This window comes from Melozone crissalis, unplaced genomic scaffold (assembly GCF_028551555.1).
Source record: "Melozone crissalis strain CALT ecotype California unplaced genomic scaffold, PUWL_Pcris_2 ptg000026l_1, whole genome shotgun sequence".
Lineage (NCBI taxonomy): Eukaryota > Metazoa > Chordata > Aves > Passeriformes > Passerellidae > Melozone > Melozone crissalis.
Genome location: NW_026535804.1, coordinates 9,172,170 through 9,198,725, shown reverse-complemented (window position 1 = coordinate 9,198,725; position 26,556 = coordinate 9,172,170). Strand labels below are relative to the sequence as shown.

At 40.0% G+C, this 26,556-nt stretch overlaps 1 protein-coding gene across 1 annotated transcript in view; it reads right to left on the bottom strand.

Annotated features, from left to right (window-relative positions):
• The window catches only part of ANKFN1 (ankyrin repeat and fibronectin type III domain containing 1), a 104,248-nt gene that overhangs the window by 34,945 nt on the left and 42,747 nt on the right, over nt 1-26,556 (bottom strand). Inside the window, exons 4-6 of the mRNA XM_054278836.1 lie at nt 20,535-20,745; nt 15,574-15,768; nt 13,439-13,552 (exon numbers count right to left, since the gene is read on the bottom strand). Coding sequence (XP_054134811.1) covers nt 13,439-13,552; nt 15,574-15,768; nt 20,535-20,745 — 520 coding nt within the window. The remainder of the gene's footprint in view (nt 1-13,438; nt 13,553-15,573; nt 15,769-20,534; nt 20,746-26,556) is intronic.

Sequence of the window (26,556 nt, the reverse complement as noted above, 5' to 3'; positions counted from 1 at the left end):
CCATTTGGCAGTTTATACATCCTAACCAACAAAAACCATTGGATTTGCAATGACTTGCATTGGATTTTCCCAGGTGGGCATGGGCAGAGAGTCCTTTTGGCTCCTCAGGTCCACAGACTGCCCTTGGCTAATTGGGATAGAGATATTCTCCTTGGACCAGACACTCACTGGAGCCTCCTGGTTGGTTTCAGAGGTTCTGGCTCTCCTGGCCAGGCCTGCTGCTGCTCTGGTCACTGCAATTACAGAGCTCCACCAGGACCTGGTAAGCTGAATCCACTTTCAGAGGGATTTGGGTGCTGCTGGGCTGACAGACCCCTCCCATCTTTCCTTCAGCCCAAATTGTGATGGACACCTTCACCAAAGTGCTCCTGTCACTCCTGTTCCTGCTGAGCTCAGGGCTTATGCAGTCAGCAGTCCTGCTGTCCATACTCTTCCTCAGTACTTGAAAAACTTATTCTGCACATAAAATAGTATTGAGCAGACCAAGAAATACTACTGGATGATTTTGAAAAAAGAATATGTGCAAGTGAGGAACAGATGGCTGCAGGCAGGAAACCAGCCTTTTTTCTTAAATTATTCCTTATTAATGAGAGGTGCCATCCTGGTTAATCCTGGACTCATACCTCTGGGATTTAGTGACCTGTACCTTCAGATTCAAACTTCCAGGAAAACCTATCAAAACCATAGTGAAATTAATCTCTTGAAATATTCTACAGTAGAAACTGGGAAATCTCATTAATTTCCTGGATTTACACCAAAGAATTAAATATAAAGCTTTTCTTTATTTCCTAAAATCTATTCACAAAATAGTTTTTAGACATTTTATTTGTATATTCATTAGTACTGGAGTTGATAATTTAGAATAGATCAGAGGATATAGGTATTCTAATTTCAACATGTGGAATTTTCATCTTCTGGCAGTGTCATACCAGTATTTTCACATTAAAAGAAAATGGCTTCAGAGAATTTCTTGTTCAGCATATATAACATTTAACTGCCAACACATTTTTCTGAAACAGCCAAGTATCAATAGCACAACTCATTTTTCCCTTCTCCCCTAATCGCTCCTTTTCTATGATTGCACTTTGTTTCTATGATTGCACAGCATGCTCTGCAACATTTTTGTGTTTGCTGCAATGAAAAGAAGATTGGTTTTTTATATTCTCATTGAATTTTTTCACTGTGTATTTTTCTAGTTTTCCACGGGTTTTAAATACCTAATTACTGCCACCTTTAGTGGAAGCTATCTCTGCACATTAGTAGGAAAATGTAGAGACTGTTGCAGTACCGTATTGTAGGGTTTTGTTGACAGCTTAATTATAGGAATACTTAAAAGCAACATTGAACTTGATGGCCTGTCAGAGTTTCCATTGTAAACCGCGATTTTCAAGGTTTCTAACTCCACTCGTATTAAATTGCTGCAGACACTGTACACATGCTGCAGACTTAGACATGTTTTCTGTTTTCCAGAAGGAGAAACCAGAAGGAAAAACCCTTCTCAAGCTGCTGAATGCATTGTCAACAGGCTTGCAGCCACTTCAGACACCCTTTTTCTTTTCAAGGATTCGTGTCACGCAAGACAGTGTCACTCAGGACAGCTCCTGCCAGCAAGTCCTGCCTTCATTGGAATCCCCAGGCATGCCCCAGGGTCCTGCTCCAAGAGCGGGGCAGTGCTTGGGCCACAGTTGGGGCAGCACAAAGCAGAAGCCAAGGATGAGAGAAGTAACTCTAAGCAGCTTTTGATCCTCCCAAATTTTTAACTGTTCCATGGACTGCAGGCTGCCCAGACATAACCTGGTGCTTTGAGAGGCATATTTAAATTTGGGTAGCTTACACAAACAAACTGCAGCCCTGGCCTTGATGTGGGTCCCCTTCCACTTGCATTTGGCATTTAGAGGAGGGCTCCCAACATTTAGAGATGCTGGCACACTGTCTGAAGAGGAGTTAATGCCTTAATCTGAGCAGGATTGCAATCTTACCTGTCTGCAAGCCTGTGACCTGCAGGAACACCACAGTTCTGGTGTTGTGACTAGCAACAGCATGGCAGCTTGTTCTCAGAAATAATCAAAGGCTGCTGAGTTCAGGGAGAGACACTGAGTTTCCAAGGAGAGAATGGGCTGACATGATCCTCAAAGCCATGTCAGGAGCAGCAGGGAAGTTTGAGAGGTTCTGTGATAGTAAATCACAGGGCTGTGCTCTGATCTCCCAGGGCAAGCTGCTGCCCCAGCTGGTGTCAGTGAGGCCCTGAGTGATGCTGGTGACGCTGGCATGTCCCAGCCCCTTGAGGGACAGCAGCTGCCTTGGGAGGGTGTCCCAGTGTCCCAGGGCTCGTCCTGCCATGAGCTGCACCCTGGATGCCCCATGGTCACCCCACCATCCCATCCTTCCCTGGCTGCCAGCTGAGGCTCAGCTGTGCCTCTCCTTATGCAGCCAGCAATGCCAGCATTTTGCTTTGTTTTTAGCTTAGCCAGTGGTGTCTGAGCCCCATGGAACTGAAACACAGGAATATGATATTTGCCTGTGGATCAGGTTATGGTTATCATGGTTGAGAACCCTCCTTTTAAAGGATATTTACCTAACAAGATGGTGTATCCAAAGTTACTCAAAACTTAATTTTCAAATATATTTATTTTGAAACCTCACTTTTGGAAAAAACCCCCGTCCCCCAGTTTCAATAAAAATTTCCATAACTGAAAAATAAATATTTTTTCAACAGCTGTGTTGGAATAGTGCCTTCTTTTTCCCCTCATTTCAAAGTATATCTGTCATAAAGAAACTCATAACAAGTTTTGGAATTTTCTTGCTTACTTATAATTTTAACAAACTTTTTTCCTCCCATGATTTTACTGACTCAAGTGAGAAGATGATATGATACAGCTTTAAAGAAATGCAAATCAATGGAAATAATTTATCACTTAGGTTTATATCTCCTGCTCTGCATTGCCAGTTTTTAGCTCTCTACTGTAATGGTCATCTAAAAATAATACAGAATGTTCTGCTATACTGATTCATTGGGCTGGAAACCTCCTAGGAGGACATGGATACCAGTTTTCCTATTTTATAGAAGTGATAATGAAGTAAGGAGGGGTAGAGAACCTTTTTCAGTCAACAGGCCCCAAAACAAGGGCAAAATCCATGTATCAGGCCAGTGTTGTTCCCACTGCCTGGCCTTGTGGGATGTCTGCAGCTGTTCCTGGTACCAATACAAAGCCACTCACTCATGGTCTTACCCTGGTGAAGCATCTGGACCTAAAAATTATCTAATTTTGCATGAGCAACCCATCATGAAGATTTAGCTAAATCTTTGCCTCCTTTGTGAGAGGGAGAGTGCTAGGAGAGAGCAAACACAAATTACCAACCATTTGTGTCACGCTGAAGTCCTTGGGACTTTAAGAGGGAACAAAAGGCTGCCTCACCTCAGCATGTAAATGCTGAATTATAAACATGCTCCAGTATAGAAAGCTGAGGATGAAGAGGGTCCTTTATAAGAGCCCAGGAACAGGAGCTGGTCTTGTAGACTGCACCAACTGTGCTGTAAAGGACCTGAAAGCTGTTGGGTGAATTAAGGATGGAGCATGTTCCAGTCCTGTTCTGAACACCCCAAAGGGCTGCTTTGTTGTGAACGCTGAATGTCTTTGCTGTTGCGGCTTTCCATCTGACACTTCATGTTATGTCAGAGCAGGGCTTTTTTGTGTGTTTAATATATTGGTGACTATGTGTTTTAATGAAGGTGCCCTGTATTCCAGAGCTAGCAAATGCACGATGTGTTGCTGCGGTCGCCAAGATAAGTAGTAATTTTTAAATAAACAGCAGTATAAACAGTTACATAAAACTCATGTAAATTGCTGGCACATAATTTTAGACTGGCTTAAGTTATGTAACTTACTTGTGGCCAAGTTTTTTTTTTCTGTTTTTTTTTTTTTTTTTTAAATACTCAATTCACCCACTTTAAAATAAAGGGAGAGGTTTATTTTCACCTGTTTCTTTTCCACTCACAATCCTTCTGTTATACTGAGCATGCCTTTAACAGCTTCTCAGAGAGACAGAGAGGCAGATAAAGGGCAAAGGGAAGATATAAAACACCTCCTGACCCTATTGTAGATTCATTCAGGAAAGCACCTTCTCCTGAGTCAAGTAAATAGCTTGAGCCACAGTAGAATTTATTTCTTGTCTTGACATTTGTTTTTCCTTGCACTTATATTATTGAATTGCTGAGGAAATTAATTAGATTGAGGGACAGGAGTTCTGTTGCTGCTTGCTGGGGTCTGCAGAGTAGTGTATGGAGCTGGAATTCTGGATTTTATTCCTGCCTTTGCCACTGACTTGCTGAGTGACCTTGGGCAGTGCATTCTGTCACTCAAGCTTTTAAGGAAGGCTTGAGCAGCAAAGGTTCTGTCTCCCTCCCCTCCTCCCATGTCCAGGGCCTGGGCTGATGGTGGTCTTTTCTTGTGTTTCCAAGGGCCTCCAAACAAATAATTGTGTTATTTATTAGCTTCCTTTGAAATAGAAAACATAACAGAAAGCACCACCAGAAACCACGCCATCTTTTTCTGCTTGCTGATCTTGAAAAAATTTTAATGATTTACTCTCATAATGTCTTAGCAGCTGGATTTAAGGGCATTAAACTCTGCCATTCATATGAATAAAATCAGGATGAAAGACCCTAAACAAATATTTATCAAACAAGTGAAGAGACCTGAATATTAGTGAAAAGCAGGAGTCTGTTGGTGTAGAGACCAGCTCTGATAGAGAACACCGTTTGCAGTATTTGGTCAGCTCCTCCTTGCTGTTTTCAACTGTTGTCTCCAGCCTGATTTAGGAAAGGAACCCAATTTTTTCACATTTTCAGCTCAGGCTGTGCTCATGCCTCTCTCATGTTTGGAAATCCTCCAAGAAGTGATAGGAGAAAGACAAGCCATACCAGCTGTAGGGACTACTGACAGCATAATGCTTCCATTAGGAAAAAACAAATGTTTGGCACTGAGCAGTTTGTGCAAACACAGAAGTTAAAACACAGTCGTGGCCTGGGACTTGGATTTCTAGGTACAGCTCAAATTAAAACCTGTGCTCCAAGCTTCTCTAAATACTGGTGTTCATTATTTTGGATCTTATCTGTAATTTCAGTTATTTCTGTAAACTTAAGCAAGACTCTTTGTACTGGGCTAGTACAAAGAGAAGCATCAGTAAAGCTGAAGAGGAATGAAAAAAGATGCAACAAACAGCTCTGTGCCCACCTGAGGCAAACAAAGCACGGCTGTGGTGTGGTAGGAAAGAGCTGGAGGGGGATTTAAGGGCCTCTCAGCCGAACAAGACGGAGCAGTGCAAGACAGTACCAAAAAAGCATATCTAGACTATTCCTAGAGAGCACATCTTCATTTGGAACTTCCACGGCTATAAATCTTCACATTACTTATTTCAGATATTTTTTCTTTTAATAATCAAATACTTTATTTGCAGTAAATCTTCTTCCCAACAGCTCTGGGCTCCTTTGCGTTTTATGCCTGCTAATAATAACCAATGATGTTAAATAACCTTTCTTGTGGCCCTGTTTCTGGATGTTCCTTTGACCCAGGCCAGAATACTCTATTTTATGTCTTGACATTTATGGGAACCATTATGACAGCAGGCTGGGTGCCAAAGACACATCTTTGCTTGATCATGGTTTCATGACTAGTTCATCTTAAAGCAAATCTGCATTATATAAATGATTTATAAGATACTATTTTTACTGAATTTTAATAAAATTCTCACCAAGACAATATAAAAAGAAAATTGATCTTTTTTCTCAAGTATTTGATTAGTGTTTTCTAAATCCCAGCAATTCTCTATCTGTTTGCAATAAGGCCAGCTATCCCAGTACAAGAAGGAAATTTTTTCCTCTCTTAGTGAAATGACATTTCTTACTAACATTTTATAAATAACTAAGAAAATGCGCCATGTGGGTGCACATGCAGCCTTCCAATGTGGGCTAGTGGTTAGAAAGCTACAATGGATTATAATAACAGCCAAGATTAGTTTCTCAGCCCTGAAATTACAAACATACCCCAGTGTGGCCGTGGAAGGAAAAGTGGGAGAGAACATGTGTTAGAACTGTGAGAGGGGATTGAAGAATAAATGGGGTTCTTATGCAGAGGCTTCACATGCTGGAAAAGCTTGGCTTGGATTCTGGAAGCTTCCCCTGGCAGTGGGAGCGTTGCTCTCCTGTGCTCTGAGCGTCGGCACAACGCGCACGGGCAGGCTCAGCTTTGGCCCAAAACACAACATTGAAATAGAGTTAATAATCAGCAGCTGGGAAAATGCACTCAAAAAAGCAATCTATCACAAGGTAGGAGGCAAAGCAGAGCACTGCACAGTGTGGGGAACAAAGGAAGGAAGTACTCAGAGGGTAATTCAAGGAATCTGTTCAATGGGATTCCACTCCTTGTTCTCTAGTTCCTCTGTGATATGAAGAGGGACTTTGCTGCATAGATGTTGATTAAACATATTTAAGGCTTTTATTTCTTTATAAAATAATCCCTACAGTAACTTAAAGAGCTTTCACCTTCCCTAGCAGCGCAGACAGGTGTGGCAGGCAAACCATCCTTGATTTGGGGAGATTTTACTTAGTTTAATTTATTGAAAATTAACCTAAATTTCTAATAATTCATTCAAAGTAGAAGAAAGTAAATATAATTAGAAAAACATCTAAGTGAACACCTTCCCATCATCTTTCCTAGACTGGACTTAATATGCTTGTCCTCCTGCTCTCCTACTGTCAGCTTCCCTTCTCTCTGTTGTGACTTTCACTCATTGCTGGGTTTTCCATCACACTGAGACATGGCCAGGCCAGCTGTGAGCAGCACACGGCTTCTCCTGACCACCTCCCACTCCTTCAGTTGCCCCTGGCTACTGGAAACTGCCATCCATGCCCATCACTGTGCTCAGGAGTGAGCCCAGTGGGTGCTCAGGTGTGAACTGGGTTTAGAAGGAGCTCGTGGGGGAGCCAGCTGGGTGCTCATTAGTAAATTAACTGGGTGCTTGTGCACAGACTGATGGGGTGTTCATGCCTGAACTAACTGGGCACTCATGCGGCAGGAAACCCTGCAGTTTATGCTCAGCACACGAGGTAGGAGCTTCCAGCAGATCCCAAGACCTGATTCCAAATTTACAGACAGGCATCAGTTCTGGGGGTCAGATCTGATTACTAGAACAGGATCAGGGAAGGCAAATAAGACCCAGACCTTTGATGCTTGTCAATAGTCCAAGAAAGTCCATGATGGGCCAGAGAAGACCTAAGATGAAGCTGTGAGAGGGAAACTTTGCCATAAACCCTTTGAAGACATTCTGCTTTTGTTTAAGTCTTCAGTAAGTCTTCATTCCCAAATCCATTAATCAAAATATCTGCTAAAACATTGATCTCCTTCAAGACAGAAGCTGAAGGTCTTGAGTTCCAGTCCTGCCACTGACTACAAGGAATTCACCGCTTCTGTGCCGTACCTATGAAATGGAAGCTGTAACAGCCACATACAAACCATTAAAAAAACCCCAAAACTCAATAATTTTGGTAAGTCAAAGCAAATGTAAAAGGCAAAGCAGTGTCTAAAATTCAACATCATGATAGGAGCCTTTTTCCTCAGAAATGAAGGCAGACAAAAGTAGAGACTGTATGTCTGGGTTTTCTCATAGCTATTCATCCTGAGCTGCTGTTCAAAATCCTTATAAAACACAAAGCAGGAGGAAAGAATGATTCAGCTGAGTAAATGGTGTTTGATTAGCTACATTAGTTAATTACACCATCACTTAATGTGTGATTCATGTTCAAAGGTGATTTTAAATACATAACAAACTTAAATAATAGAAGGTCTTAAATTTTATGTAAAGTCCAGCACATACTACAGACATTGACAGGAGCTATAGAAATAGAAAGGTTTGTTTTAACTTTTATACATTTCTGTACTGGCTAGGCATAAAAATAGAAGTCAAATTGCACAGTCCTGTTAGCTACCAAAATGTAACGTGCAAATAAAGTGCCCGGGAGACCTAATAAAATGCCATAAATGAACTACTGTAAAAAATATCAGACCACACCTATTCAGCAGGATAAATTCAAATGTCTTACAAAGAAATGTATTCTCTTTTCTTTTTATGGAGCAAGAACTGTTTTGAAAAAAGAGAGAATGAATTTCAAAATACACAAAGAAACTTTGAATAATAAGTGGAAAGGGTTCAAGACCAAGTACAGAATGGTGCTCAATTCCGCTATGGACTGGACCAGAATCAAGCAGTGACACAGCATCTACTTTAGAGAGACAGAGGTATTATTATTAAAGCACTTTGTTTTCATAAGACTTGCTTCCACAAGCATTCATTTCCATAACCAGGGTTCTTCTAGAAGTCAAAGAAAGCACAGGCTTGTTGCTTTGCACTCTGACATTGCTGTGGGAGCAGAGAGTTGCCACCAAAGTGGAGAAAGATATATGTAGATATGGATATAGAGATATAGCAATATATCTGTATATTTAGGTCTTTGAGGATCACTTCAGGGAGCCTGCTATGGAACAAATCCAAACTTGGTCAAACGTGGAAGGCCAACTTTTGATAAACATATCAAACACATAATTAAAAAATGTGGTATCTGCTGTTTGTTTGTGTTCATGGGGACAAGCAGAACCCCACACAAAATGATGAGATTATTTGGTTGTGAAAGGATGACCCCCAAGAATAAAACATGCAGAATCACACAAAATTTATAGATCACTCCTGTAAAGTCTTGGAGGTTTTTCACACTGAAATCTTTAAGGTAAATTTCCATTGACTTGGTGAGAAGCCAGTTGAGAATCCCAGATCCACGTTTCTTTGGAGCTCCAGGGCAGCTCTCACACAGGCCCAGGCTCCTCATTCCTGAGCACAGGTGCTGACCCTGAGTGCAAAGGCAGCTCCCCCATCCCTTACTGAGACTCCCAGTGACACCAGTAAATTGTACTGGTCTGCTCTGGACTGGCACTGACCCTTTTCATGCAGCCCTGTGACAGCAACATCCTGGGGCTGCTGCACATCCAGCCAGGACTGAAACAGTGACTCAAAGACAATTATTCTCATTCAAAAAATAAATCTGAAATAGATCACAAAATGCTTTGGAAGAAAGGAGACAGGGAATGACCTTTTCTCAAAATTTGAGCAAAACACGACTCCTTTTTTCTTGATCTAACACAACCTGTTTTGTTTTGTTTTGTGTTTTAAAGAGCTACACTGACTGAAAATAAAAATCTTCTCTCCATCCAAAAGAAATCCTGGAAGGCAGCTGGGTAGTTCTAACAAACATGAAATACTCTGCTAAAAGACCAAACTAAACAAAAACGTAACAAGGGCTAAAGTGGCCCAGACAGCTCAGCATCACTATCTGGAAAATAACTTGGCATTCACAGCTACAACCAAACAGAGAAGATTAGCTTTGTTTTCTACATCAAACATGTCTTTCTTCCTTTCTCTTCAAACATAAATAGTTCCAGGCTCTAAAATAAATTAGCTCAACTTGGGTTATACAAGCTGTTTCATTTTTTTTTCTTCAAAAGGGAATATAGATGTTTGTTTAAAAATTGTAAATAAAATATAAACAGAGATTTTTCATTGCATGGTGATTCTTTCCAGTGGGTAGTGATCAGCACTATGTCCATTTTCCTTCCTTATCCTATACTTTGGTATCACAGCATTATTATGACTACTTCTCATGGGAAATGGATGAAAAAAAATCATGCAGTAAGAAGAGGTTTATCTGTACTTATTCACTGTAAAAGCAAAATAATAATCAAGTTTAAAATCCACAGAAAATAAATGCGACAAAATTACTTAACATTACTTTTACGTTTTTTCTTTGAAAAATCCCTCTTTCTTTATTTGTATGTGCTATGTGGAATATGCAAACCCAAAAAAGCTGGTTAGTGAAAGACAACAGTTCTTTAAGCCCACCAAGCCCTTGCTGCTGTCTCTGGTGGGTGTTCCTGGGAGCTGAGTGCTGTCTGGGTGCTGATTGTGCTGCTGTGGGGTGGTTTTAGGAGATGGCTGCAGTGCTGCAGCTCTGGGATAACAAAACATCCTGCAGTACCAGTGAGCTGGTGTAAACAGAAAGCTCTCCCTGGCTTCAAACCATGGCAAGATGTTTTGTATGTTAACTGGAACGTTTTTATTGTGTTTTCAAAGATGTAAAACTAAAGCAGGTCCTAAGTACTTCCATGGTGGGATGTGAAGTTTGGCTCTAGGGCACAATTAGCCAAGGGCAGGGTTTTTTTCCCCTCAATATTACAGTGATGCTTCACATCCTTCCTCAAACTGGCTGGGGTGAGGTGTCTCTGGCTTGGAGTCTTTCTTAGCATGGAGCAGATTATTACTTTTATTATTGATTTATGCCATGGCTGTCTGCTTCCAGCCTCAAAACACTTTACTGAGTTACAATATACTTAGGAATCATTTCACGTCAGCCACTACCACGCTGCAGCCTTCTCCAGAGGGAAGCTGAAGGGAGCCATTAGGATGGTGCCTGCAACATTAAACAACAATCCAGGAGAGGAAGTAAAGAATACTCTGGCTCCTTAAAGCAATGGCTGAACAGAATGCAGTCACTGAGCTGCCATCCAGCTGGGACACCAAAGTCAATACCCATTCACCGTGTGTGGTTAAAATTAAATCTCCTAATGAAGTGAGATGGTTTTAGTGGTTAGAGAGTGAGTGCAAAGTATTATTCTCCTCTATGATTATTTGTAAGTTATACAGCTAACAAGGGAAAAGATCACACACAGGAAAACAGCAGACAGTTAGATAATGTTCCAAGCCCAGTTTCTAAAAAACATTTGGGCAAATAAAGCTTTGGGAAAAAAAAAAAAAAGAAAGAAGAAAAGGAAAAAGAAAGATGACACAGGATAAATTGAATTGGCAGTTTTTCACTGTTTTTAGGGAACTAAACTAAGCCAAACAGAATTGATGTCAGTTTTTATTCCCTACAGTTCAGGTCCAAAGAAAAGAACATTATTAGTTTCTGTTAATGAGAAGGTATTCCCTAAACACTGGTGCAAATGCTCCTGAATTTTAATTTGCTTAGAAAAAGAAATGGTAAAGTATTGAGGGGGGAAAAAACCCCACATTAATAGCTTCTTTTTTGTTTGTTTGTTTGGTTTTTTTTTTTTGTTTTTGTTTTTTTTTTTTTTGTTCCTGAATTAGCAAAATGCTTTGGTGGTTTTCTGGACGGGAGGTTTATATATCTGACTAAAAAGATCCTCACACTTTGTTATCAAGCTCTCCTTTCAGGGCTAGTAATTGTTAGCTGGTTCTAATCATTCTTGCAAATGATCATTTGAAAGGTTCATTTTATGACCCCTCAAAGTAGCACAAAGAATCTCACTCCATAATGTAAGAAACAATTCTACAACCAGTGCTTAATTAATTCCTGAAAGTCACCAAAAGGAGCTATTAATGATCTTTCTTTTTATCTAACCATAAATATACAAGTCTCCTGGGACAAAGGATTTTAAAAGAATATTCTGGCAAGACTAACTGTCAACTTGATAAAGCAGAAAATGATCATGAGTGAGGGTAATTCAAAATACAGGGCAGTGCTACCTGGTCTGATCAGAAAGTTAGGTCAGGTTGGATTAAATTTCTCTGTATGCTGTGTTTATCAAAAACAGGACACCACTGACATGGTACAAACCAGATTCAACCCAAATGAATACCCAAGAGAAAAGTACTGCAACCTTCACAAAATTATTTTTAAAAATTAGCTCTGTTTGAGAATGTGATTTTCTGTGAAAAAACCAAGAATCATTATAATTAGAGGGTGGACAATGTTTCAGGATTATTTAAAATACAACTATTATGAAGAACAGTCTGATATTTTCTAGATAACTTTGGTGTTTTAGGAGCCCAAATATTGTTTTCACGAGTAAATCAGGCAGTGGGAAGCTCTTAAATGAAATTTAGTTTCCTGGCAACACAACCCATTGCTGAAAATTAGATTTAGGCTTCTAAAGGGCTTTGATGTTTTTGAAAATCACACTTCCTGCACACTGCACAGCTGACTAGGTGTAATACATTAATTTGCCTTCTACTGAGGCTTGCAGGGCATTATCACTTTGATGGCCTCAGTAGTGTCTGGGAGGTTGGGTTTTGGTTTTTTTTTTTTCATAGAATGCAAAAAATTATTTTGCTGGGCATAGTCAGTGATGAATGGAATCTGTGACCAGAAGCAGGAGGAGGAAGGAAAGAGACAATGTACCTTTTCCAAAATAAACTCCTGTAGTGCTTTGGGAGCTTGTGCTGGTGCCAGTGGAGCCTGTGCACTGCCAGTCCCACCTTTGGAAGGGCTCCCTGAGCTGCTGGACCCTTGAGGGATGGGATCTTTCTGAATTTCTCCTCTTGAAACCATCCCTGGGACACCCCCATGGAAACATGAAACATTCCCCACCACACAGCCAGGACAGTGCTGCCTCTGAGTATGGGAACTTTGGGTTTAGGCACCTCTGAAAGGAGTTTTCAATGATTAACACAAAGAAACAAACACAGCAGGAAGCGTGAAGGGAGAAACTGGGGGGAAATAACTAAGGGAACTTTGAGGCTCCCACTCCCTGACTCCCCTGGGCAGGGCCAAGGAGGCTGCAGATCCCCAGTGCCTTGACCTGTGGGAGGATTCCTGCTCCCACTGCAAGCTGGAGGCTGTGGATTGCGGTGCTGAACACTGAAGAACTTACTGTTCCAAAGATTGTAGAAAACCTGAAAGTTCCTTTAAACAGGAAATTTAAAAAATTCTAATTTTTGTTCTAATCTTCAATAAAACTTGCTTTTTTTCCTTAATGTTGGAATTTCCTGTGGAACAGAAATTCTGTTTTAAAACCATCTCTATTCAACAGGGCTATTCAGATGGAAGCATTTTCTTATTCATTCCACTTTGCAACTAACTGGTGCCACCCCAAATGTATCACTCTTCCAAGAATGATGTGGCAGCCCTGGAATAGCTAATTAATTGGGCTGTATGATGCCTGTGCCAGAAGTTTCAGCTTCCAGAGGCATTCCTTTAAGGAATGGTGGTGTGGGTTTGGCTTTTACAAGGATACACATGGTTTCAGGAGCCCACAGGCACCAAAAGTTAGTTTGTGTTTTGTAACTGCTCATCTCAACCCAGTCATTGAGCTGATGTCTTAACCACAGTGAGTCAAGAAAACTTCTTCAAAGCACTCATGGAGAAAGCTTTTGGTTAATTAATTTTTCTTTTTTTTTTTAATAAAAATTTTGTCCTTGGGTAATCTTTCAAGAAAATTCCACTTCTATGTCTGTTTACTGGGAAAATAATTCCATTTAAACACTACTTGCATCATAATATAACCTCTTGCATATAAATACCTTTGCCACTTAGCCCTCAAATTTTTGTACCCTCAAATTGTTAAGGGGAATGAGAGATGTCAAAATCCAGTACCTTTATACTTGGTCACCACAGCTGAGTTGACACTGAGGGGTTCTTGGAAGGTGACAGTGAGTGATGTGCTGCTTGTTACCATGAGACAGACATTGGTTGGCGCCTCGGGGGCTCCTGGGAGAGAAGAGAAAACATCAGCTCTTCAGCACAACAAATCCTATTCAAACAATGTTCCTGAGTCTTCAAAGAACCCACTGAAAATCACCCTGCAATTGTGAGCTTTGGGTTGTAGGTGTTTGTGTTTTCTGCCTTTTGAGCATTTTAATTAGCGACCCTACTAACAATATCCTGCAGACACCATTTGTTTCTATCATGGTTTTTGGCTCCTTTTTGGTTAAAAATATCTTCCTGCATATATGTAACCCAATAAAACAGATCCATGCTAATTATGTCAATGAAAAGCCCCTATAAATCTCTTAGGGTGGATAAGAGGAGAGGGAAAGGACAAAACCACAAAGAGCTAATGAAACTTTGATGGTTTCACTAACAAACTCAAATTTATCAAAAACCAGAAAACATTTTTATGTTATTCAAAAATTGCAAATTCCACAATGCTTTTGGTGTAATAGTTCCAAAATACAGTTGTCAATTGGGGTTTAACATTTTTGTTTAAAAAATGAAAAGGGGGAAAAAAAGCTTAATTTGCAGAATATCAATAGACTCAGTTCAGAAATCAAACACAAAAATGTCATGACTTACTGCTGGGATGGATTTTAAAAGTCAGTATATTAACTTTCACTATTTCTGTATTTCCTGTATTTAGTATTTAAGAGAAGGAGTATTACATCTGTCTTGAAGAAATAACCTTAACATACCATAAATTTGCAAAAATTATTTGTGAGTACATTTATATAAATATGGGTTTAAAAATGTTAATGGCAATGATCATATTCCATCACATAGGGTACAGCTAAAAGATCCACATGTCTAGAAACAATTCAGGCCTGTTTACTCCTTCATTTGGGCCCAAATTCCATTTAATTTGGATACAGACTCACTTGCACAACTGTTTAAAGTGACTCAATTTGTGTCCGTGGTGATGAAATGGATACCAAAATTAAGATTAGTGCTTATCAAAATTAAGGTTAAATTTTCACAATATTTATGTGCCAAATGAAATTTCACTGCTTGATCAAATATTTAGAACAATCCCATTCCAAAATAGTAAGTTCTTTTGAAAAATAATTAAATTACAACAGAGGAAAGGCCAACGTCTCCATCCCTCTTCCTGGCTATTCATATGTTGTTTTATAGCATCCTGTTTTAAATTCTGAACATGTTAAATGAGATCCAGGAGTAAATGTGAAAAGAGATAAGCAGGGCAGAATCATTGCATCCTGAATGAAGAGTTGGTATGTTGGATGTTGTATTAATTTTATGCAACCTAAGGAGCCATGTGCTTGTTTCTCTCAGATGTTTGGTCCTTTTGTTGTTCTAACAGTGATTTCCTTCTCCCTCTTGGAAAGGCCATTTCACCTTTGTGCCTCAGTTTCCCCATCCCAACCTCCTCCAGCTCCCACTCACAGCAGTGCTGTGAGGATCATCATCTTTGGAGAGGGTTCTCAGCTGCTGATTCCTGCCTGGAATTTTGCTGTTTCCTTGTACTTGATGTCATTTTTGCCTTTTTTCATTTTATATGTTCCCTGTATTCTCCACACCTATATTTGGAGCTCTGTAGCCTGTTGTATTAGTAGCTAGTTTGCCCAGTGCTTTTCCACAGCCCTTCCTCAAGCAGAAAGACAAAACAAATTCCAGAGTTCCAAGCCCTGGGAGGTGCAGGGTCCCAGTGCTGTCTTGGTTCTTCCTGGGAACCAAAGCTGAGAACAACTCCTTGACATCCATTTCATGTTCAGAGCACAGCCAGTGCCAAGGGGGGAGCTCCAGAGAAGGGGCTTAACCTGGGGGGGGGGGGGAATTGCATCATCACTTATCCTCCTAATTGGTGCTTTTTATCCATTATGCTAATTTCCTAAAACCTATAAAAATGTACTCATCCCTGTAGGGGTGGCCTTTTGTGGACATCTTTCTATAACAGCCCCTGAAGGCCTTCAAATAAAGATCCTCTTTTTTATTACCTCCTTACTAAAATTACCTCGAGTTTCATTTCCAAGTTGAGGAAAAGGCAACATACTCACGGGCATGCTCGTAGCCGGCCTTCATGCGCTGGTAGAGCCTGGCCCTCCACTCCCAGCCCTTGAGCTGCTTCTCCCGCTCGGCGCTGTCTGTGCCCAGCCCCTCGCTCGCTGCCTGCGCCGATAACTCCGTCACTCTCTGCTGGGCCTCCTGCACCAGCGTGCTCAGGTGCACAGACCTGCTCTCCACAGTCACAACTGACAGGAAAAGAGGGAAATAGGAAGTGCTTGGCAAAATGTTGGCCGTGCTCAGAACACATCTTAGGTTACAATGTAAGATGTGCTCAAAAGTGTGTGTTCCATCACCATCTTCATAAGCTGTTAGAACCAGACAGGGCAAAGTTCCTTATTTCCTTCATGACTCATCCCTGATAACTCTGAGGGATCTCTTCTATTCATGGGCCATTGAGTGTCCCTCAATGGCTGATAAAATTACATCATCTCCTTGGGAGATGCTCCACCCAGGGGCAGGAACCAAGCATTCCTACCTGGATGTGATCTGAGGTTTGGAACACCATGGCAGCCTTTTCTCCACTGGATTCTCAGAGGACAAGGCCTCCATAACCACCACTGGACCTTCAGAGGAAAATCAAGCCCTTCTACAGGATCACCACTTCAACAGAACCACATTTGTCACTCCAGGAGAATTGCAGCCACCATTTAATCTGACTGCTACGTGCACCCTGAACAACAGGGTGTCAGGTTGTATTCTGACAGTGTTTCTGTATTATTGCATTTATTTTGATTTTCCTTAAAGATCAGGCCACTTAAATGTCATTAACAAAATGAATTAATTTGCCAAATTTTTTCCTCAGGTATTTTTCCTATGCTTAGAATTGTCTTAATTAGACTGAAATTGCATATCTGTTGTAAATCAAATATGAAAATCAAGCTAAGATAATAACCTTGCTCTCTAACTTCTGCTTCGGTATAATATTGTAAACTTACATTTAAAAAAAGGAGATTGTACTGATTACAAACACAATCTATAAACTTCGCCAAACAAGAAGAGATCTGATAGGCAAAATTAAGAATTTTTTGTGCCTAAGGTCCATGGCTGGTAGAGAATTGATCTCTTTCCACAGTTTTGTCCAGAGAATTTAATTAGTCCTTTGACAGGCAGTGAGCAGCTTGCCACATGGAGATATTTTCTTCCCATGCTCAGAATAATATTAATTTGATGTTTAGCTGTTCAGATTTTCTGTGTGAAGTATTGTGGGCTACATCAAGGTGAAAATTAAGATCACATAGGTTACAAACTAGAATAGGTTTGATTTTAGCCCAAGTTCCCAAACAAGCCCCTTGATTGTACAGTGAAATGTGGTGAATCAAGTCCTATTTTCAGAGTTGCTCTTAGCTTAAAATTGTTCAATCTGCAGTTTAGAAAGCAGGACTTGTAAAGATGTTTAATTTGAAAATAAATGCAGGTATTGAATCGGTTTTTAATATGCAGGAAAGAGTGCACTAGAGAAGGAATTCTGAAATCACTTTGGTGTTTGGTGTTTTTGCAGAAGAGCTCTGAGATAGTGTTAATTTAATGGGCCTCTTTTTTCCATAATCAGTGCCCTGGCACATGTGGCTTCTCTTAGCAATAGTGAGGAATTGCGAAGTAGAGACAGGCAGGCTCTTGGTTGCCCCAAGTCTTTCACAGGAACAGCAGGAGTCTCACACAGACTGAACCCATCATTCACTTGCACAAGTCAGGAGCAGCAGACATTTCTGAAAACATCAAACTGTACCATATAAAGCACCAAGACTCTCATAGATTTTTGACACCAAAACACCACAGGAGCAAATATGTATGTGGATATGAACGAATTATCTCTAAACTGGGATTGTATGGGACAAATTAGATTGGAAAGGAACTTTTCTAGACCAATTCTCTTCAAAACAGGCTCAGCCAAGAGGTCAGACTGAGTTACTGCAGGTATTATCCAGTCTGGTCTTGAAAACTTCCCAGGATGGATGGAGAATGTTCCACTGCTTCATTGTCCTTATAGTGAAAAAGGTGTTTGTTTTATCCAGCCTGAATCTCTCATTTTAACTTTCATCTCTGTCTCTCATAACAGTATGACAGCCAGAGTTTAGCAGAGTCTAAGAATAACCCTACTGATGTGAAAAGTGGCCTGGGATCTTTACAGCCACGGGAGAGCAAAGAATTACTCAACACCTCTGACATCCAAAGAGTTGTTTTTGAAGAATGTTTGTCTCTAAGACTTTGCTTTCAGAAGCTGGCTTGAAGCCAGCCTTCTTAAGTTTGATCATTCTTCATATGGACATCAGGGACATATGGCCAGGCTCCCTGGAACCTGCTGGTATCCTCAGAACTGTTGTTTACTGGGAGGCCAGAGGTGATAGGGTTTCCTGGATCCATGCCTACAATAAACATGCAACACATCTGATAGCACAACAGGACTGAGGAAGGAGATTTTATGTGCCAGAGCTTCAGGTGGTTGAGCATTGGCATTGGTTCAAGTTCTCACTAAGGATCTGGCTCTATCTGTTTAATCAAGGCTCAGATCCACATTTGTTGAGTCTCTGATGTCCAATCAGCCAGTGGGAATTTTAATCTTATTTTTATTTTGGTTCACATGAACAAGCCAAACCATGAGTATATGATAAATGATAGTAACTGAAAAGATAACACTTTGTCTTCTCCCCAACTAAATTAATATTTTAAATGGTCTACTCTCTGATCTTAGTTACTTTGTTTATAAAAGATGTTGGGTTCCTGTTGAGATTTATACAATCTGAGTTCCATGTGGAGATGAAGATCATAGTTTTACTTTCTATTGCTTTATCTGCTGCTGTTCCAGGCAGAAATCCAGGTGATACAGATGGAAACTATCTGTCCTCCAGATTCTCTTTTCTACAGAGTTAGGTTAGAGGCTATAATGAAATTTCAGCTGGATCACTGGAGCTAATATATACAGTGAAAGAACAGAGGTATTCTGTGAAGGAAGCTTTTTGTTTACACTTGGAATGAGGAATTCTTCCATTTCACCTTTTCCCAGCTCTGTGCATCTGTCTTGTACACTTCTAATCACATTAAGAGATGCTGTGTCCAGTCCCAGAACTGGGTGAGTCAGGATTTTACCCTCCCATTCAGCCTGCAGAAGTCTGGCTCAATTGCCCACCACAGAGGAATGAAAATGCTCCTGCTGGGTGCTGGATCATGTTCCTGCAGCCCTGAGATGATACAAACAGGATTTAATTTGAACAGGGTTGGTTGAGTACGAAAAGCAAAGCAGAAAATCTGGACAAAATAGAAGGTGACTGCCATCAGTTCCACAAGAGTGAAGACATGCACAAAGATGCTCTGAATCTTTGTTCTAAGGGCTGAAAATAAGTTTTTGCATTTCACTCTCAAACAGCCACTGCAAACCCTTCAGGTAAGAAATCCAAACAAAATGATCGTTTGCTTTTTACTGGGAATGTTTCATCCATTATTTCAATCAGAAAAACTAAAAATCAAGATAAGTGAAGTGGAAATTGGGTGGGTATATTTTGAAATGGAAATGAGGTGGTTATATATTCATATTCTCTGTGTTCATAGGCATGTTTGCATTAATTACAGGAAATGAATACTAATTTATGATTGCCCCTGCTCGCCATCAGACTGCATTTATTTACAGATGAGGTCAATGAAAAATTAGTTTAGTCTTTTTTACTGCTGTTTAGAACACTCAAGACTGTGTTTTCCTCTAGATTTGTCATGGTTAATGAATGTTGCTTCAGCAGTCAATCATGTACTCTAAATGCTGTCACACTTTTTTTTAAAGCCTCAGTCATGAACCATGACAGAAAAATAAACAAATAAATATAAAACTAAAAAACTCTTTTCACTGAGCAGCTACACTATGCAAAAATCTCCAGGGAAGGTTAAAGGAGGCCAGAATAAATGATAATATAAGTGCTGTGGATATAGAAAAGCAATAAAGGTGTACCAACACTGAGGGTCTGGCAAAAAAACTCAACATGCACATGCACACACACTCTCCAGTGAAAAAACTGGCAATGTTAGTAGCCTCAAGGTGCAATTTCCTGGAGCACTGAGATTGACATGCCAGCACTAAATGTTGTTAATTTAACTAACTTCAAATTAATGGCAGAGTCTGCAGTGGCCGAACCCCTCAAACACAGTCTCATTATAGCCTTGCTGGGAATGTCCTAAATATAGGCATTGACGGTTTAAAACAAATTCTCTTACATCGGGGTATTTTTAGACCCACATAAGGCGTCAGAGTTTGTGTCATGGTATATGGTTGATTAATTGGGTTGGTAAGTCACCCTCCAACCCACAAACTGGGCATAAAAAGCCCCATGAAGGAATACAAAGAAGTTTTATAACTACAATATGTAGTTATAAGCAATATTGGTATTCCAGTAAAGTGAGAAGGTCTGTTTTGTGTATAGGTCTTCTCTGGGTCTGTAGAACTTTGAAATTCTCATTTAAGTGGGATTTTAGGCCATTTGAAGACCAATAGTGAGGGGTCTGTGGGGAATGGAAGTGATAGATTTCAATATAACCAGCCTCCTGAAGGCAGCATAGCCAAAATCAAAAGGATAATAAAAATAAAGCAAAGTCTAGACAACCCATCATCCTTTCACTTTTGATGACAAACTCTGCATTTCAGACCACGATCTTTGAATCACTGAGTTCCTGTTGCCATATTTTTAAAGATTTTTTTCTCAAGGTTGCTATTAACCCAGCTGCCCCAGTGTTAATCACATTAGAAGCTCAGCATGATTGATTAGTTGGTGTATCTGAGAGAGAGAAAACAAATCTACTGAGCACGTATTCAACGAGCAGATATTGCTACAAATATCCTCCAGCACTTTTGTTATAATCATCTTTATGATAAAACCAGGCAATTTTTATGTGTCGTGTAATTGATTTTCACTATCAGCAGAACTGATCTCATACAAGCAATTATCTAAGTCAGTTTGTGTTCTTTACTTACAGTGTGGGCTTTCCTTTGCCCCAACGTGCAGAAGGGTCCTGGCAATGGGGACGTTGTTTGTCAGGATGGCAATGTCCAAAGGAGTGAGTCCCTCGCTGTTCGGTGTGTTCAGGTCCAGTTCCTCCAGGGTGTATTGATAAAGAAGAATCTGAACAGCATCCAGGTCCTGCTGCTCTACGGCCTCAAACATAGCTTCATTGCACTGGAAGTTCTGTTGTCAATAAAGACAGAAATTCAGTAAAACTTTTCATATGTTAGTGCTTTAAAAATAGAGAAAATTTGTGTTTTGTGAGTTTGCCCCTGAAAGTAAAATATTGCGCCTCCAGCCCCAACTTAGGCTCAGCTTGAAGCAAGGCAAATGTTTGCAGCAGAACTGAGCTTGGTCTACCCCTGGAGTGCTTGAAATTGCTTCAGGTCTGTGGGAAAATTCAAGTGACATTCAAGCCCATATGAAACAAACACATTTTTATTTAGACATCTGTCCTGTAATCAAACTGTATGAGCAACATTATGTTTGCAGCGTGAAACTGGATGACACACTACAATTTTGGCAGAGCCTTGGACTTCTGAGTTTTTCAAACTCAAAATTTCAAGTAGAAAACTACAATCAGATGATGAAAATCCAGATCAAACAAGCAGTTCTGCAGAAAAACCTTCCCAGTTCCAGTGTGACCCAGTGTGTTTTCTACCACCTCAGTTATTTCTAGGCGCCTGTATTATTGCTTTTAAGTTGTAACTAGAGGAAACTTTGAAATTTGTAGGCCTTATAAGCAGATGTAGAAATGGGACTGAAAAACTGGATTGTCCAATGTGCATGTCTGAGCAGCAGAGAGCACAAGCAGCCAAACATGAGAACTTCCACAGCACCAACTCTCAGGCAGGGAGAACCACTGAACCTTTTCCTTAGCAATGTCAAGGAGATAAAGGAATGGCACAACACAAAGGCCCCTGTTGTTTCCTAATTGAGCTGGGGAGAAGCAGGTGCAGGAGAGTAGCAGGGCCTGCAGGTTTCTTTTATGAGAACATCCTTCTGGAGTCTGCAGTAATGACAAGTTATTTGCCAAGATTCTCTAAATTCTCTCCCAGTGTCCCATTGCCATAATTACCTGATAGAGTTTTTCCCTCTTTGGAGTGAATTAGCAGGAGCAAGAGGCCCAGCAAGGCAAGGAGGGCTCAGAGCACAGATTCAGATACACAGTATAAACCCCAAAACCACTGAGAAAATTCTCATCACAGAATGCACTCTTTATTCCATGAAATACATATTGAACTGAAACCATCTTCTACTGTGATTGGAAGTTAACACTTAACCACACTAAAACTTTATTTTCTTTTTAAAATATCAATTTATCAATAGTTTTATTGGGCATATCTGTGTCCAAGTTTGCTCTCAGTGAAACAACATTGACCTGCTGGAACATCTGTGTGTCTCCTTGTAAAACACATGGACTGAGGGTTTCCACACAGTTCTGGAAACTGCAGTCCTCAGCTCCACCTTGGAATTTCATCAGTTCTACAGGAGCTTTTTTTCAGTGTGCTTGAACTTAAAAGTGTCTTGCAAAATGTTCAGGCCTGATCAGGGTCTTCTGGTCTACTCTTTGCATGTGAATTATTGGTACCACACTAAGAAATTGCAAAGGTGATGTTAGCTAAAAGTTTTAGTAGGGACCCCATCAGTGCTGAATATTGGGGATCAGCAGAACAGGAGGATGAGAGTGCAGAAGGTGCCCTGTACCCCAAACTGCCAATGTAATGAAATGAGATACTTATGTTGACAATCTAAGGGTGAGATGAGCTATGAAGCAATGATGCAAATCTGGGACAGTAGTGCTGAGTTGGGAATCACCTTGTAGACACTGAAGTACTGAACAGCTCATGATGGAGAAATATTTTTTCTGTAGGTTTCCATGCAGAATAAAAGATACGACTTAAACATCAGTGCTCTTCATGGGGTTCTGTCACATTCTTGGGTTTAGACTCTTCTCCAAATGATAAGATTCAGGTTTAATTTATAATTAGGTACTTAGGCCATATTCCAGGGTTGGTATAAGATAAAAAAATCTCAGAAAAAGGGACAATGGAATGGTAAACAGCTCTGTTGTCATTCTTTTTTAACCCCTCTGATCAAAATAAAAATAGTTTGTAAGGATATACATTGTCATTAGGTAGAGCACATGTCCAGAAAATTTTAAAAAATAAGACAGCACATATTTCTCTTATTATAAGGGAAAACTTTAAAAATGTCAGAAATTTTTACTGCAATGCAAGAATACTTCTTATCATTCCAGTAGTTCCACATACCTGTCTTGCTTATGTAACACCTTTCTAATCTTGGTACCTTGGTAGAAACATTACACTTATTCTGGTGTTTTGCCCATACCCTGAAAGGATGAAGTGCTCTTGCTAGAAATCAAAAGAATTTTAAGTAATTATAATTACAAATTTTTTTAATTATTGGTATGATTCTGATACTTCCGTACGTCTTTAGCTCCACTCAACAGTGATATTGATTTAACAGCTGTATGTCACAGTATTGTGCATTCAAAATTAACATATAGAGAGCACTGCTGTGGGAAGTACAGAGGAAAAAGAACGCTTGCTCTTCACTCCATGAGACTTCATTATTATGATGCAGAATTGTGAACAGATAGACTTTTTAAGCATATTACTTTTGTAACTGATCACAGCTATGAAAATCTATTTATTTAGCAGTGAATTAATCAAGAGCATATTACAAAGGGAATTGGTTGAAGAAAACTGAATGACTGCATTGGTCTGCATTTCTTTCAGTTAGGTTCATTTTTGGAAACAGTTTGGGGGCAGAACAAAAAGGTAAAGCTGATGATATTACTGAGTGAAAGGCTGTGGTGCTCACTCAGGACAGGAAGGTAGTTATTTCTTCACATTTTGCCTTCTATAGCACCATGTACACACATGGTTTCCCCTTTTTTAAAAACCAGAATAAATAATTATCTTTTGATTTGCTTTACACATGTGCACAAAAGTTAAATGACCTAGCATTTATAGAGTGCTACTCTAAGTGCTCAATATCATTATTTGGCTTTAATTCAAATTTTGTGAGAAACTCCAGAAATCTTGTACTACATCTCGGAAGTTTCTTCCATTGTACAAACCAAAAATTCACTATTACATGATAATAAAAGAGAGATGGCTAACTTCACTATTATAGCTGAAATTAATCCAAATTATGGCTGACAAAGGCATTTTGTCCTTTTAAAATATACACACACACACACCCCGTAACAGATTTTACCTACCTGTCAGATTGCTGTAGAATTATTTTTAAAATTTTGATTTAAACTGGGTTTTTTGATTATCATGAATTAGACCTGCTGGTGTGCTTTGAAAATGCGTCTTCAGACTTCTGCTTGCCAAATGAAATACCTGAAGTATTTGTGAAATTTTGGCCCTAAGTAAGTTGCTGAGCAGAATCTAAGCACATGTTTAAGTTAAATTTGTCATAAACGCTGTTGCCAACTGATCTGCTGGCAAGAACGTTTCACCAAAAAGGAAAAAATAAAAGCAAATTTCTATTTTTTCATTTCATTAGAAATCTGATTGAAAAAGCTGCACTGATTTAAATGAGAAACAGAGCATGGCTATTATAAGCTGCTTCATCCAATCCAAACCATTACAAGATCAAATTGCAAATATCAGGTTTTCCAAATGAGCAATTCAGACACAGGCAATAGGCTGAAATACATTGGCAAGTTTTGTAATTTCAGAGTGTAAAATCATGGCAGCTGTGATGTGGCCTTTCTAAATGGTCATGTGTGCATCCCTCATCCATAGAATAGCACAGCAAACTCTGCTAGACAATCAAAATCATCCTGGAGAGGCAGCAAAGTATCTATTACATCTTCACCCATGCTACTGAACTGCTCCATTTGGAAATGTGCATCCAGCCCAGCTCTCCAAGTCCAGAAAAACATTCTACACACCTGACCAACTTTTCCCTATTTGCTTTCACACAGAAAACAGAAATATATTTGAAAATAATATAGTTTGCTGCAAAAAGCTTATCACATTCCATGGAGACTTGGAGACTTTCTAGTATTGCAGCATGTCTCAGGCATCTGCAGCCTTGGGATAAGAAATCCAAACAGGTATAAGGAGTAATGTCTTTAAACCCCAGTGCTCTATTTTAGTCCAGCTGATATTGTCACAAATACCAACAAGAGCAATCATTTACCTTTACTAGATAACTTTCTTCTGCTCTGAAAGGACAAAAGCATTAAATTCAAAGGAAAACTTAATCACATTTAAAAGTGATTGGGTGAAGTTTAGGAGCAGTTTTTACATTGCTTTTTCCTTGACTCAGTCCTGCAGCCTCTAATCATTAGCTGGACAGCTGTGCTATGTGATTAATTTATTTAGGTGTTGCTGTGATGCACAAATGTATATACTGAAAAGAACTACAGTATTGCTTTGCAGTAAGTAATAACCATGTTCCAGTAAGTGATTCAGTGCCAGAGTGTTTAGAAATGCAATCTTATGTAGCTTAATTAAAATGAAGTGCCCCTTTCAAGCTATTTGCTCTGAGTTTGACTGAAAAAGTCCACTATGTACTACTGGAGTTGGAAAAAGTGGTAAAGTAGTTTCTGCAAAGACTTGTTTTGATAAACATGAGTTCAAGAATAAAGCTATTTTGGGACATTGCTATGTCTGCAGCAAGACAACAATTTACTGAATGGAAAGTGTTGCACAGCAAGAGAGAGTGGAAAGAAAACTCTTCACAAGCCAAAGCTGAAAGAAAACAAATTCTAACAAATGTTGTTCACTTGTCTGGAGACATGATTTTACTCCTTGACTTAACTCAGCAGCACAGAAACTCAATGATTTGAAAATAGATGAGCTAGCAACTTGACCTGGAATACTTCCACCCCTTCACTGATAGTTTTCTTGCTGTTTATTTCTAGGGAAAACTGGGAAAACAACAAGCAGAATGGAGAGAATGGTATCCAGAGGCTCTCAAGTTCAGTGGGAGTCTATTCACTGCCTGTTGTGGGCACCAGCTCAGACCCCAGACTGGTGATACCTGGAGGTTCCTCTGCTGGGTTTTTGTCAGTGACAAAAGCTGTGACACTCCCACGACAGTGTAGTGGGCTGGGGGAACAAAGTTAGCACAGATATGTCTGTGTCCCATTAAATCCCCAACCACACAACATAAAATCAGGTCTCCCAATGATGATAACTGGTGGAATAGGCACTCCCACTGCTGGCAGCTCAGAGTGAAAAGAGACAGATCTGAGGTTCTGAGTTACTGGCTCAGGGTTAGCAGAGGACTTGGCCCCCAGCAGCAGTGCCCTGCTCCTCAGTCCTTTGGCTCAGCTCACTGGCAATTTCTCTTCTTATTAGTGAAGTATGACAGAAGAGCCCATGTTTGAAGGAAAATGTAATTTGAAAGGTGTATTTAGATAAACACTGGTCAGAAGATATGCTCACAGGCTGGCATTCATTCAGCCTACATGTCAGTCTGCTCTGGCATGTCCGCAGCACTGATTTATCCTCCTTCTTCACTCCCTCAGTCACGCTTGAAATTGAAGTTGAAAAAAAAAAAAAGAATAGAAGATAAGATAGTGGCTAAAAAAATTCATCTAAAGAATCTTTCCCCACAGTTCATACTTTGAGACCTCAATTCAAATCATCCCTACAAACTGAAAAGCATTTGGAAACCCAAAGCCTCAGAAGCAGAGCTGCTGCAGCCGACACCACAGCTGGCTACCATGAAAAGGCTGTTCTCCAGCTCACAAGCCTTGTTTGAATTTCAAGCTTCTCTTATGAAACAAGAATCTATTGGCTCTGGAAGAGCTGAGAGGAAGCAGCCATGGTCCCCTGCTTCCTTCAGGTCACGGTCTTTCTTCACAGAGAGAGACAACAGTCTCCACAGGTCATGCAAGGGTCTTCTGACTTTGGGAAAGCACAATCCTAGGGGACAGCATCAGCTAATTGAATGAAAAATAATTTCCAATTCTTGCACTGATTTATATAATACGTCTCT